A 13,640-nucleotide genomic window follows, 5' to 3' on the forward strand; every position below is an offset into this window, starting at 1 on the left:
GATAGTTGAACTTTTAGGTCTTAATATGTAAAAGCATTCTTCTCGTCTCCTGAATTTTGAACCAAATGAGAAAGCGTGCAAGAATCAGACAGCTAGAAGAGCACCTGGGTGGCTCGGTCTGTTAAGCGTCTGCCTTCAGCTCAGCTCCTGATCCCAGCGGCCTAGGATTGAGCCCCACATCAGGCTCCCTGCTCAGTGGGACGTCTGCTTCTTCCTCTCCCCTCTGCCCCTCTCCCACTTGTGTGCATGCAGGCACGTGCACTCTCTCTCTCTTGCTCTCTCTCAAATAAATAAAATCTCAAAAAAAAAAAATCAGACAGCTAGAGATCAAAGTGTTAGCTTTAGTACTTGATAAAGTTAATTGGACAATGTTGTTTTACCTCTGTGGACAAGTGGGCAGCCCATATTTCATCCCTGAATGAGACAGAGCTTCTAGGTCCTTCCTCAGGCCCCGGCACAGATGCTCCCATGCCTGGCAGATAGTGGATCAGAACTCTTGTCTCTGGCAGATCAGTTCAATTCCTTTCAACCTCACCAGTTGGGTGCATTCCTCCTCTCCTGGGGTGAGGAGAGGGAAGGGAGACCAGGAGTATTAATAAAATGTTGGGGGGGGAAGCATGTCTTGAAATGAAAGACAGTTATTGCAAACATCTTGAGACATTAGCTCTTTGGTTTTATTCTATCAAATGGTACTGTTCAATCCCCCTTTTCTAAAAAAGGCGCTGAAGACCTACCACAGTTTAATCTTTGTCTCAAGTGAACAATTAGCATTTCTGATGATCTCTTGTAGCATTCTAACTGATTTTGATAAGATTCTGCGCATCCCAGGATTTATCCCTTAGGAGTAAGGCACTTACAGGTACACAGGGATAGGGGGAGGAGAGAATAAATCTTGCGTAACTGATCTTGCCTTGGTTTTAATCTTAACAAAATCTAAACTATTAGTCAACAGTCTGACTGCTTAATTTGGGCATCTCATACTCAAGTACCAGGCAGGTAGTATCATTGAGGGAGCAAATATAACCGGGTAACTCAGGCTACTATCTTTATTTCTACACACACACAAGACCTCCTCTCCATTTTATTTGAATCTTGTGGCTCTACCTTCTGTTTACCATGTTTGATAAAGATGTGTGTGCAAAGAAATCTTTCTCACCTGTAAAATAAATTATAGTGCAAGGGCTACAATAAACGTCACGGACTCTGAGCCTCAGGGCTGGGGAAATGAAAGGGAGCCATGGACCATGGTGAGCACATGCCCCAAACAAAGGGAGCAGGCAGTCCCTACTTAGCCACAGCTGATCACTGTCATGCAAAAATGTGGCCACAGCGTGGCCAGATCTTTTCATTTATTCAAAATAAACTAGACATAGGATTAGGATTTGTCAGTGAAATCTCACAACTTTAAAATATTTTTAAAAACTTGCTTGTGAAATAAACCTTACCCACCATGCCATAGGTTGATCATATGTGATGTGCTTAAATTACTCTTTCCTATGCCGTAGCAAAAGATTAGCCAGTTTTTGTTGTTGTTGTTTTTAATTCAGAGAGGGTTTTATGATGTTTGAAGTTTTCATCTTAATGTTCAAAAATACTATTGGGTAAAGAACATATTGAAAAGAAAAAAGAGGAGCACCTGCTGGGTCAGTTTGTTAAGCACTGACTCTTGGTGTCAGCTCTGGTCAAGATCTCAGGGTCGTGAGATCGAGCCTCCTGTTGGCTATTAGCAGTGCAGAGTCTGCTGGAGATTCTCTCCTTTTCCCTCCCCCACTCTGCTCTTGCCCACCACGTGTGCGTGCTCTCTTTCTCTAATAAATAAATACATAAAATCTTTGGGAAAAAAAAGGAAAAATACCTTTCTTGATTTTGTGATGGATCTTGTCATTAGAAAATTGGAAAAGTGCACCAGTGAAAAGAACACAGTGATGGTTTATCTAGTATTTTTGGAATAAAGTGACCCATTTCTGAAAACCTCATAGTTTACAGAATTAAAATATTAAACCCCCAATTTTTTCCTATTATCAGTAATTGTTCCATTTTGGAAATATATTTAAAATATGTATTGCATGCCCACCATTCCTCTGGTGTTCCCAATCTGGAGAACCAGCAGTCAGTGGTGCCTACCACATCCAATCGATCCAACAACGTTACAGGATTTTTTTCTCCATCGGCGCCCATGGTTCTTGGTCATGCCACTTTGAAGAATGAAGAGGTAGACCAAACAGAAGAGTGGGCAGCAAAGTAAGGTTTATTGAGCGATAGTAAAGCCGTACTACAAAGCTCCCGAGGAGGGAGGGGACCTGAGAGGGAAACTCCTGCCACAGGAGCTTCTAAGTCTAGGGGTTTTTATGGGCTTGTTTGCGGGCTGTTTTCATCTGATTAACCCTCCCTGTGCCTGTCATCCAGTCAGGTTTTTGTCACCTATCTATCACATGGGAAAGGGTGGAGGGCTCCTTCCAGGGTGGTGTAAAATCCTTTTAAGGGTGGTTTCCTCCCAGGGCAGAGGGGCCTCTTATCCCTGCCTGCCTGCTTTCCAAATACCCTTCATCACCAAGTCCTGGCAGTTTCATTTCCTAAATATAGCTTGGATTCTTTCCCTTGTCTTTGTTCTTTTTTTTTTAATTTTATTTATTTATTTGAGAGAGAGAATGAGAGAGCATGAGAGGGGAGAGGGGAGAGGGTCAGAGGGAGAAGCAGACTCCCCGCTGAGCAGGGAGCCCGATGCGGGACTCGATCCCGGGACTCCAGGATCATGACCTGAGCGGAAGGCAGTCGCTTAACCAACTGAGCCACCCAGGCGCCCTCCCTTGTCTTTGTTCTGACCCTCCTCCCAGCCACTAGTGCCCCTTGCCTGGACTCTCTGGTAGTTTCTGACCTAGGGTTGCCAGACTTGACAAATAAAAATACAGGATGCCCAGGTAATTTGAATTTCAGATAAACAACAAATAATAATTTTTTTAGTATAAGTCAATCCCAGATATTGGATGAGATATACTTACAGTTAAAAAATTATTCATTGTTAATCTGAAATCAAAGTTAACTAGGGGTTCTGTATTTTATCCGATAACTCTACTGCCACTGGTCTCACTTCAACTCCTTGGGTCACCTCCAGTACATTTTCCACACAATGGTTATGATTCTTAAAATTCTCACCTGATCATGTCACTTTCTGGTTTTTATTAAAATTTCTTGTTATCTTTAAGATTTAGTCTTTGTTTTTTTTATTTTTTAATTTATTTTATTTTTTAAGATTTTATTTATTTATTTGCCAAAAAGAGAGAGAGAGAGCACATGCAAGCAGGGGAAGCTGCAGGCAGAGGGAGAAGCAGGCTCCCTGCTGAGGAAGGAACCCGATCCAGGACTCGATCCCAGGACCCTAGGATCATTACCTGAGCTGAAGGCAGAGGCTAAACTGACTGAGCCATCCCAAGTCTTTGTTTTTTTAAATGATTTTATTTTTAAGTAATCTCTACACCCAACGTGGGGCTGGAACTCACAACCCTGAGATCAAGCATCGCATACTTTTCCGACAGCCAGCTGGGTGCCTCAAATCCTTTGTTCTTAATATAGCCCTCAAGTCCCTGCCAATCTCTCCATCTCCATCTCATTGCACCTCCACCCTCTCCAGCTTTAGATTAGAGCCTTCAACATGCCAGTCCAGCCTGGAGTACACTTCCCTTCCCACCCTCCCATCTTTAGTCCTCAAGCCTTGGTGTCAGCACCTCCTCCAGGAAGCCTTCCCTGTTCTTCTAGGCTAAATTAGCTCCCCTCACAATACTAACTTAATACCTGTTTGTCCTTCTAGAGTGTAAATCCCAGGAGTCTTTACTAGGTACCCCTAGGGCCTGGTAAAATGTCTAGCACAGAGTATTCATTGACAAATGATGAATAAACACTAAACATTTCTTGGACTTTTCTCAAAGATTGGGTTCACCACTATATCACCCATTATCCTACTGTACTGGGAGATACTGGTGCCTCCCTTACATGTCTCTGTTCTTGCCTCTACTTACATTATTAGCCCCAAAATGGTCATGTTTTTTGAATCAGTTTGACTTCTTTTTTAAAAAAATATTTTTTTCTCTCATTTTTCTGTAATATCATCTGTTAAAATCACTTCTTGCTCGGGAGAAGAACAGGAAATGGAACTCTTAATTTTTTCTTTCCCTGATCTGTCAGGGACTGAGAACCGAGACAACAAATTTTCTCAGAATTGTATTTATTAGATTTTGAGAGGACCGAGGAGTTTGCTTAAAAGCAAAACTCATGGATTTCAGTGGGTTCCTGGCAGTCTTTTTCCTTTCTTGTTTTTTTCTGGCTTTTTAAGGTTGCCAGATAAAAGATTTTGAGATAAATGAGATGCCACTGTGTATTTTTTTCCACTGTTCAGAAGCTGATAGTTTAAAATCATTTCATGGGACACCTGGGTGGCTCAGTCAGTTAGGCGTCTGCCTTCGGCTCAGGTCATGATCCCAGGGTCCTGGGATCGAGTCCCGCATCCAGCTCCTTGCTCAGCGGGGAGCCTGCTTCTCCTTCTCCCTCTGCTGCTCCCCCTGCTTGTGCATGCTCACTCTTTCTCTCTCTGACAGATAAATAAATAAATAAAATCCTAAAAATAAATAAATAAATAAATAAAATCATTTCCACAAATTTCATACTGCTAGATTAATCTTCTGGAAGATACTTAATCAGATCATTCTCACGGTGAAAAGCCTCATTGCTTATCAGAAAAAAGCTAAATATTCTTACCTTTTCTAACTTTTATAACTTTTTCTTGACTATTTTTTATTTCTTTTCTTAACTTAAAATATCCCAGGCACTTAAGCGCTTTCACGCATTATCTTATTTAATCTCCCTAATGTCTCTATAAGGTAGCTACTAGAGATGTATCATTTTATACCCACAATTATTTTACTCAAGTTTAATGACACTGGCTTAGGAGGGAGGGAGCAAGCAAGAGTAAATTCTTCAGAAGAAAGAATTTGACAAAAACTTCTTCTGACACCCTTGAAGCTCTCTGGTTGGAGCATAAAGAGGCAGAAAAAAAAGAAAAAGCAAACAGCAAAGAAAACTTTCTTAGACCCATAGCTTCTAGGCAGGGCCAGGACTAGGGGCCAGGGCTAGCAGAGTGAGGCATTTGCCGTGGGTACAAAATTTAAGGGAAAGCCCAAAACTCACTAAACAAGATGAATAAACAAGATGAATAATATTTTAATGCTATTACTTAAAAAGCTCAAAATTAATACAAAATATCCACCAAGAACAAAATATCAAAATTTTAAACAAAGAATCTGTCTTGACCTTGCACTTGCAGGACAACTCACTTCCCCCCACCCCCAGCCCTGTTTTAGAGCCTAAGTATACTGTTCAAATCTCAATTCTGTCATTTAGTGGTCATGTGATGTTAGACAGTTATTTAACTTCACTGTACCTCAATTTCTTCATCTGTAGAATGGGGATAATAACGCTATGTCCTTCATAAGGTTGTTGTGAGGGTTAGCTGAACCCCTGTCTACAGTAGATTCTAAGTAAATGCTGGCCATCATTGTGGAAACAAACACTGTATAACAGAGTCCTGTTGAATGCTAGATGATTTTATATCTGTTACCATGCTTGAAAAGCCCCAGAACTGCGTGTCTCACACAACTGCCCTAATTTGCGTCATGCATGTAGAGCATGTAATCAGCTTTTCCTAAAGAAGGATTAAAAGAATTGACTAAAAAGTGTAAATGCCTTACCTTGGACTGATCTGTTCATTCTATCTCACCATCCAATTAAGGGCATATTTTGAGTATTTCCTTAAGCTGCTTCTGAAGACGATTCTAAAAAGGCTATAAATGATGGCAACATAGGCTACGTGTACTGTTTTCCAGGGTGACTAGACCAAAACAAAAATCATATTAACTAGGGTATACTGAGAGAAAATAAAAATCTCTCCCAAATAAGAGGCGCCGAGGAGAGGCCCTCCTGGAAATCACTTGGTGCCAAAGTAGAATTAATTGACCACTACCACCGTCTTGGTTCCCCTCCGATACTTCACACGATTTCTATCTTAACTTTTTAGTACTTAGTGGTTTGCGGGTTTATCTCCCCAGCCAGACTCCCTGGCAACAGTCGCCAGGTCAAGTTCATTTTTTAATACCCAGCACCAAGCACTTGCCAGGCACCGGACACTCACTACACATTCAGTGACTACATGAATGAATTGAATTTGGGTTTGGGCACATTTAGCCCAAAAGTTTCCTCTTTTAAACAACAAGAAGACAGAGGGGAAGGGAGCCTCACAGACTATCTCCTCTTAGCGCTGTAAAAATGATTTATCATAATTTCCCAATTACTGTAAATGCAGAAAGGGTTTTGTGCGCACAGGTACTCATAACGCCGTCTGTGGCACAGCGACCTTGCACGGTCCAGTCCGGTCTCCGTGCGTTCCCAACTCTGCGGATCCCAGCGGACCCGAGAGGCCCCCGCGCACGCGCGGATGGGAAAGGCGCTCGCCTACGCTCCGCTCCTCCCCCCTCCCCTCCGCCCGCCAGGTGGCGCTGGCTGCCCCGCCGCCACCGTCGCCGCCGACTCTCGCCGGGCTAGACCCGGGCGGCGCCGGCCGCCTCGCGGGCCGCGGGTCCGCCCTCCGCCGCGCCGAGGGCGTGGGCTCCCGGCTCCCGGAAGCGGCGGCCGCGGCGCGGAGCCGAGCGGGCGACGATCACCCGGAGCGGCAATGCGTGGCGGCCGCCTCTTGTGACCTGAGCGCGGCGGGCGGGCAGGGGCTGCTGAATGGCGGCTCTCTGAGGCGGCGGCGGCCGTGGCTGCTCGGGGCGTGGCGTGGCGTGGCGTGGCGGCGGCCTGATGCTGCTTAAGCTCTTACAGAGACAGACCTATACCTGCCTGTCCCACAGGTATGGGCTCTACGTCTGTTTCGTGGGCGTCGTGGTCACCATCGTCTCTGCCTTCCAATTCGGAGAGGTGAGTAGCGGCGCGGGTGCCCCGGCCCGGGCGCCTTGGACCGGCACGACCCCGCGGCGCCCCGAGCCCCTGCCCTCGCCGAGCCCCGCGGCGCTCCGAGCCCAGGCGTGCTTGCCTATTCCCTCCCCATCCTCGCTGAAGCTCCGGGGACACGTCCCAGAGCCTGCCTTTTCCCCCGGAGGCTCCTAGAATTCAGATCTCCCCGAGCTCTGGGCTCACATCTGGGATCCAGATCGCGTCCTCCGGACGGTTTGAGGGTAGGCGCTGGTTCTGCCGGTTCTCTTTGCCTCCAGGTGCTTTCTTCGGGCTCCCCAAGTCATTTGATTTTCTCCCTCAGGCCTGTTTTCCTCCACGAAGCCCCCTCGCGGGGCCCAGCGTCGATGTCTTTTCCCATTCCTAAATTCTCCAAAATTCTCCTTCCTTGCCCCTACAGGTTTTCTCCTCTGTTGTCACCCTTCTCATCTTTTCGCTTTTGACAAAGGCACTTTGTCATCATAATCGCGTTTCTTTATGAATGTCAAAACTTTCTCCAAGGGGTGTGTGTTTTTTTGTACGTGAATTTCCAGTGAGGACAAGGTACTGGCCCCAAATTTCAAGACTGACTTGTGAAAGGGATTTTTTTTTTTTTTTGCACTTTTGCTCTGTTACTGGGGACAACACCAGTTATCCTGTAGAGGCTCTACTGGTAGATGTGCACACACGAATGTGAGAGATCTGGTGGCAGCTCCAGACATTCTTCCCTATCTCGAGATCAGCTGAGGCTAGGGCCCCGTCACCTGACCAGGAAGCCTTGACTTGGACTCCAGCACCCAACCTCTTGGGAGCCAGTACAAGCCCTTGGGTCATGGGCTCTGCTAATAATTTAGACTCTGGATCACACAAGTTCGGCCTTTCTTGATCTGCTCTTAGTTAATGTGCAATAAAGTAGTTTGGTTAGACTCTGTAAACTCTTTAGAGGGTCCACACAGCAGGTTTGGGGAGGTGGAGACGCCCAGGTTTAATAGATTTTTTGCCTCTGAGAGGGTAGTAGATTAAACATTTCCTTGAATGAAACAACCCTTTGGTTTAGGTTGGATAGTTATTGTATTATTGACAGTCTAATACGGTATTCTTTATCATAAACAAGTTTGCAGAGACTGGGTAGGTCAGAACTGGAAGAGTACACGTATATGATTTTAGAGAACACATTTAAAAATAAGTATAGCAACTTGGAGAAAAGTTGTATTTTCAAATTGTTAGACATCTGTTTCCTTGTTTTAATATTTCCTTTTTTTGGCAGGAGGTTGCAGAGGGTTTTATTTATTTATTTATTTTTTAAAAGATTTTATTTATTTATTCATGAGAGACAGAGAGAGAGAGAGGCAGAGGGAGAAATAGGCTCCCAAGGAGCAGGGAGCCCAATGCAGGACTCGATCCCAGGACCCTGGGATCATGACCTGAGCTGAAGGCAGACGCTTAACCATCTGAGCCACCCAAGTGCACCAGAAGGTTTTAAAATTAAGAGAATGGTTTTTAGAAATGCCACAGTATACATTTGCTAAAAGTCTACCCATGCTGGATTGTAAGCTTCATAAGAGAGGGTGCTGTCTTTTTAAAACTACTGTAATCCTGAACCAAGCACTGTGCCAGATACTGCCAGCATAGGCAGTCTAAATATTTGTTTAATGAGTGAATGAATTATGTGGCATTGCTTTCCACTTTTAATAGTTCTTGTTTTAGAGGCAAATGAAAATAAGTCTTATACGTCAGGGTGAGAAAGTGCCCCAGACATGTAAGTGTGGAATATGTGCCTAATGTTATACCACTGCTATTCTTTGTTTCATGTACTGCAATTTAATACAGTGAATAGATCTATGCACAGTTAAGTGTCTTGATAGAAGATTTTTTTGGTCCTGAGTAAACTTAAGATAGCTGTTTACTAACACCTCGGCAGTGTGAAGGTGACTGAAAGGTAGCAGTTGCTAGAATTTTTCATTTTATGTATTCCATGCCTGGTTATTTATTTACCAAAAGAAAGACATTTGTTAGCTTTGAAATGGGCCACAAATCTTAAAGTTTGGAACAGACAAAAGAAATAATAGATGAAGAATGTCAACACATGACATGGGAGGTGGAGACAGCTGGCTCAGTGCCACTAATATATTGCCTGTAGTACAATTTCTTTCTTTTTTCTTTTTCTTTTAAATAGGTTCCACACCCAATGTGGGGCTTGAACTGATGACTTGGAGATCTGAGAGTTGCACAGTCTACTGACTGAGGCAGCCAGGCACCCCCGTAGTACAATTTCGGCAGCACGGTGGAAAAGAGGAGCCATGGGATTAGGCAGATCAGGGTTTGAATGCTGGTGCCAGTGTTAATGATAATAGCTAATATATAGGGCTAACCAGATACTAGGCACTCTTTTAACTGCTTTACATATATTAACTTTTATTTATTTTTTAAATGTTATTTAAAGATTTTTATTTATTTATTTGTCAGAGAGAGTGTGTGCACAAGCTGGGGGAGCGGCAGGCAGAGGGAGAAGCAGGCTCCCCACTGAGCAGGGAGCCCAACGCAGGACTTGATCCAAGGACCCTGGGATCATGACCTGAGCCGAAGGCAGACGCTTAACCCACTGAGCCACCCAGGCGTCCTATATTAACTCATTTAATCTTCATGACAGCACCCCTGCAAGATGGGCACTATTATTATACCAATTTTGTACGTGATGAAACTGAAGCATTTGCACAGATTAGCTAGTTCATAGCAGAGCTGGGCTTTCAACCGGGACACTGTATGGTCCCAGAGCTGTACTGCTCTTAAGCACATCTCTTCATGGTCTCTCAACACGATCTGGGCTGTCCTTTGTATGATTTTGGAAAAGATACTTAACCTTTTTGAACTCCAGCTTCCTTATCTTTGAAATGGAGCTAAGAACACCTTCATTGCAGGGTTGATAGGATTAAATAAGACCTCTTCTACAAGGCACCATTCGAGGTTCCTGGCACATAACAGACTTTCATTAAATGGTAGTAGGTACTGCTACTGTATTATCATCAACTGTTTTATGCTCTTAGTCCTTATTTTGAAATAAACCCTTCAAGTAGAATACTCCCATCATACGGTTAATGTTACCAACTTGTTAACAACTTCACTAATTGCAGTGGATAAAAGGGCTAAGAAGGTCCTTGTTAACTGTGAATTCATTAATAATTTTCCCCCGTCTCAGTGTAAGTGGTATTGGCTGCTGCCTTTTGATAAGCCCTTTGTACACTCATCCAAATTTTGAGGAAGAAAAATATAATTGAGGGAGGGAAGTATTAACACATAGTATTTTTTTTTAAAGATTTTATTTATTCATTTATTTGAGAGAGAGAGAGAGAGCACATGAGGTGGGGGAGGGTCAGAGGGAGAAGCAGACTCCCCGCTGAGCAGGGAGCCCGATGCGGGACTCGATCCCGGGACTCCAGGATCACGACCTGAGCCGAAGGCAGTTGCTCAACCAACTGAGCCACCCAGGCGCCCAACACATAGTATTTTTAAAAAAATTTCCCTTAAACTTGAGCCAGGTAGTTTCTGGAGAACTCTTGGGAACTCTGATTCAACAAAAGCAGAGCTGGATCCAAACCACAGGGAGAGCCCTCAGGATGGGTGCTAATAGCCACGGAAGTGTACTGCCTTGGGGTGAGAAGCAGATAGGAGCTTATCTAATGTAAACTAGTTGATTGGATAAATCCTGTGGCCTCTGGGAGCCTACATCCCCACATCTGCAAATCCGGGCACTAGATTACTGTGCTCCTGAGATCATTTTTAGCTCAGAAACTTCTGACTTTAAATATTTGTCCTCTGTTGGTTGATATTTTGTAGACTTTAAAACATGTGCTTTTGAAGTAAAATTTTATTACTTCAGGGCCATCTGTATTTAGTTGAACCATTTATATACAAATCCACCATCCCTTATCTAGGAATTCTACTGAATTAACCTTATAATTAAACATCAGTATCTTTTACAGTGAAACATAGGAGTATTTTTACTCAGGAAAATAAATACTGTAAATAGTTTCCAGTCAGTTGTAGGCCAAGTTTTGCCACCAAATGAGTTCAGGTGGTCAGGTTTTGTTGTCAAATAAGGTACAAAAAGGTCTTCAGTGTTGAGAACTTTCTGGATTTCGGGATTGCGAATAGAGGATTGTAAATCACAGCTGGGTGTATAGGAGTGTATCTGCATGTATGGAAACAAGTAAGTACGCCAAAATTAACTTCCACGAGGAAGCAGATTTAGGTAGAATCTACCCATACTGGGTAGTAACTTTCCCCTGGCCTCCCTGCTCCCTTTTGCTTGTCTGCCTTCTGCCATTTTGGATTAATGAGATGTTACTGTTCTGTGAAAAAGAAGGTTGAAAATTGGATCCAGTCAAAGTCATACTCAGCCTTGGTGACCAGTTTCTCATCCTGGCTCAATTTGAAGAAAGAAATACACGGTAATTACCGTGTTTGTATTTGATTAGTTCACTCATTAAGCGTATATTTTGAGTGTGTTCTTTGTCAAAGGCAACAAATAGGTGGAGTCCAAGGGACCTGGCCTGAGAATTGGGAGACAGCCTCTGGCCTGGTTCTAGTTCCAGCATAAACGGTGACCTTCAGTGCTTTCCATGCTGTGTTGGTACTCCCAGCTGCCTCCTGGTTTGGGGCAGCCACGCTTATCTGTTACCTTATCTCGTGTAGATTTCTTTCAGGGGTGAGGAAAGCTTTCATTAATTAAAAATGTTTTAAAAAGTTGAGATTTCTCAGACCCTCATTTTAGCTTTCATGTTCTGTGAATATACATTTATTGAGTGCTTCATATGAGAAAGCATAAACTGTAATGTCATTTGCACTAGAGAGAAAATGCCAGTGGCCACACAGAGCCTTTTTAAATGGTCTCTTTCTTTTGTGGGGTTTGGGAAAGATACACAACCCTGCTAACTGTCAAAGCAGGGACCTTGTCTTAGTACCTGCTATATTCTTAGCACCTAGGAGGTGCTGGGTACCCAGTTGGTGCCAAATAAATACTTGATATGGATGGGTGAATGCATTAGTTAATTGGGTGATCTTAATAAACATCCCTTCAAGTTCATTTCCAAAAGTTAAGATTTCTACCCTGATGCGGACCCATCTCTAGCTACCTTTGATTTCTCAGACACCATTGGTCTGATTGTACTTTTTATGGTGAAAAAGGTGTTAGCAGATATACAGAGAATTACAGGTCATCTTTGGCCATGTTTGTCTAGTTGAGGTGAGGCCATGCTATAGATATGAGTAACAATACAAGGAAGTAAGTAATTGAATGGGTACACAGTAATTGCTTAGAAAGTCAGAGGAAAGGAAGAAAATTAGGGGTTGAAACATCCTAGAGGAAGTTGAGATTTTTACAAGGAGGCAGGAACTTTTCGCTTTTGAACTGTTAGTGGTTTGAACTGATACCATCAGCACTTCGTTGCAAGTGACAGAACCCAACTCAGACCTGCCTTAAGAAAAAGGTAGTTTTTTGACTCATGTTGTTGAAAAACAGGGTGAAGCTTCTCACAGGGTTGGATAGAGGTGCTCAAATGATGACATCAGGAATCTCTTTTTGTCCCTAGTCTCTAGCTCTGTTGGTTTAGTACCCAGGCAAGTGCTGCCCATATGGGAGGAGATTGCAGCCAGCCCCTGCAGCTTCTAGTCTGTCAGTTGAGTTTCTTTCTCCTTAGTGCCAGCTAGACCCAGGGTGGCCTGCCCAGCCATGGAACGAGTGCCTTTGCTATGCCCTCGTTAACTGCCTGGACCGTCCCCAGAGCTAGGGTTGTGGGTGGTGCTGTCAGTCTCAACCACAGGAACTGAAGGGGGTTCCCCAGAGGGCAGTCACGAGGCTGTTATCAAGAGAAGGGCCAGAGCAGCACATGGTCTACACAGTGCCTCGAGCCAAAACCCATTTCCTTTCCTGGGCCTTACTGTTGGCATTGTGACTGTGATAGCTGTTAGCCTTGTACCTTCTTCCAAAAGATGTAAAAAAGTTATTTCCGTTTTGGATGTCTTACTAATTATTCTATCTGTGAAACCTGTATTCTTAGTTGGGTGTGTTTTTTGTTGTTGTTGTTGGCCATGTTAATACGCAGTTCATGTGCCCTTACATCTTTCAGCAGCGATTCATTGTGTATCTTTAGTATGGTGATTTGATAGTTACAGTTTTAGCAATGAGGTCTAAATATTGTTCATTTTGTTAATGCAATTTAGCATGTTGTGAGAGAAAAAACTTAACCTTCTTGCAGCACCTGGCACACCTGGTTGAGATATTCTCACTCTCTCTTTCTTCACAGAGACTACCCTCCCTGTTCTCCTTGCCCACCCACTGTTTTCTCTCAAGACTTAAATGTTGAGATTCTCCAGGCTTTGCTCCTTGGCCATCTCCTCTTACGGGGGATGTCGCGTTTCAGACCCCCATCCAGACGTTTGTGACTCCGCCGTCTCCAGCTGCTTTGACGACAAGATCTAATTCCACACTTCCTTCTACCTGCCTACAGTGCAGACCTTACCACTCTGCCTCCCTTTGACAGACAGCAGCGTTCATCATGGTGCTTTTTCTTCACTGCACCCAAACATAGCTTCAGAATAATTCTTTAACAGTGTGGGATTCCTCTAGCTCCTGAGAGCTCTCCCAGAGTATGGAGGAAGAACTTGAC

The 13,640-nt window shown here is 43.8% G+C and overlaps 1 protein-coding gene across 2 annotated transcripts in view; it reads left to right on the forward strand.

Moving 5' to 3' along the window:
* The first annotated feature begins 6,651 nt into the window (after positions 1-6,651).
* GNPTAB (N-acetylglucosamine-1-phosphate transferase subunits alpha and beta) overlaps positions 6,652-13,640 on the forward strand; it is a 79,816-nt gene continuing 72,827 nt past the window's right edge. Inside the window, exon 1 of one of the 2 annotated variants that reach the window (XM_073900400.1) lies at positions 6,652-6,963. In XM_073900400.1, coding sequence (XP_073756501.1) covers positions 6,899-6,963 — 65 coding nt within the window. In that variant the 5' untranslated portion in view covers positions 6,652-6,898. The remainder of the gene's footprint in view (positions 6,964-13,640) is intronic. The other variant, XM_025882372.2, reaches the window with a different exon arrangement.

The sequence above is a fragment of the Callorhinus ursinus genome, unplaced genomic scaffold (genome assembly GCF_003265705.2).
Source record: "Callorhinus ursinus isolate GAN/ISIS: 27379988/994484 unplaced genomic scaffold, GSC_fseal_2.0 scaffold14, whole genome shotgun sequence".
Classification (NCBI taxonomy): Eukaryota; Metazoa; Chordata; class Mammalia; order Carnivora; family Otariidae; genus Callorhinus; species Callorhinus ursinus.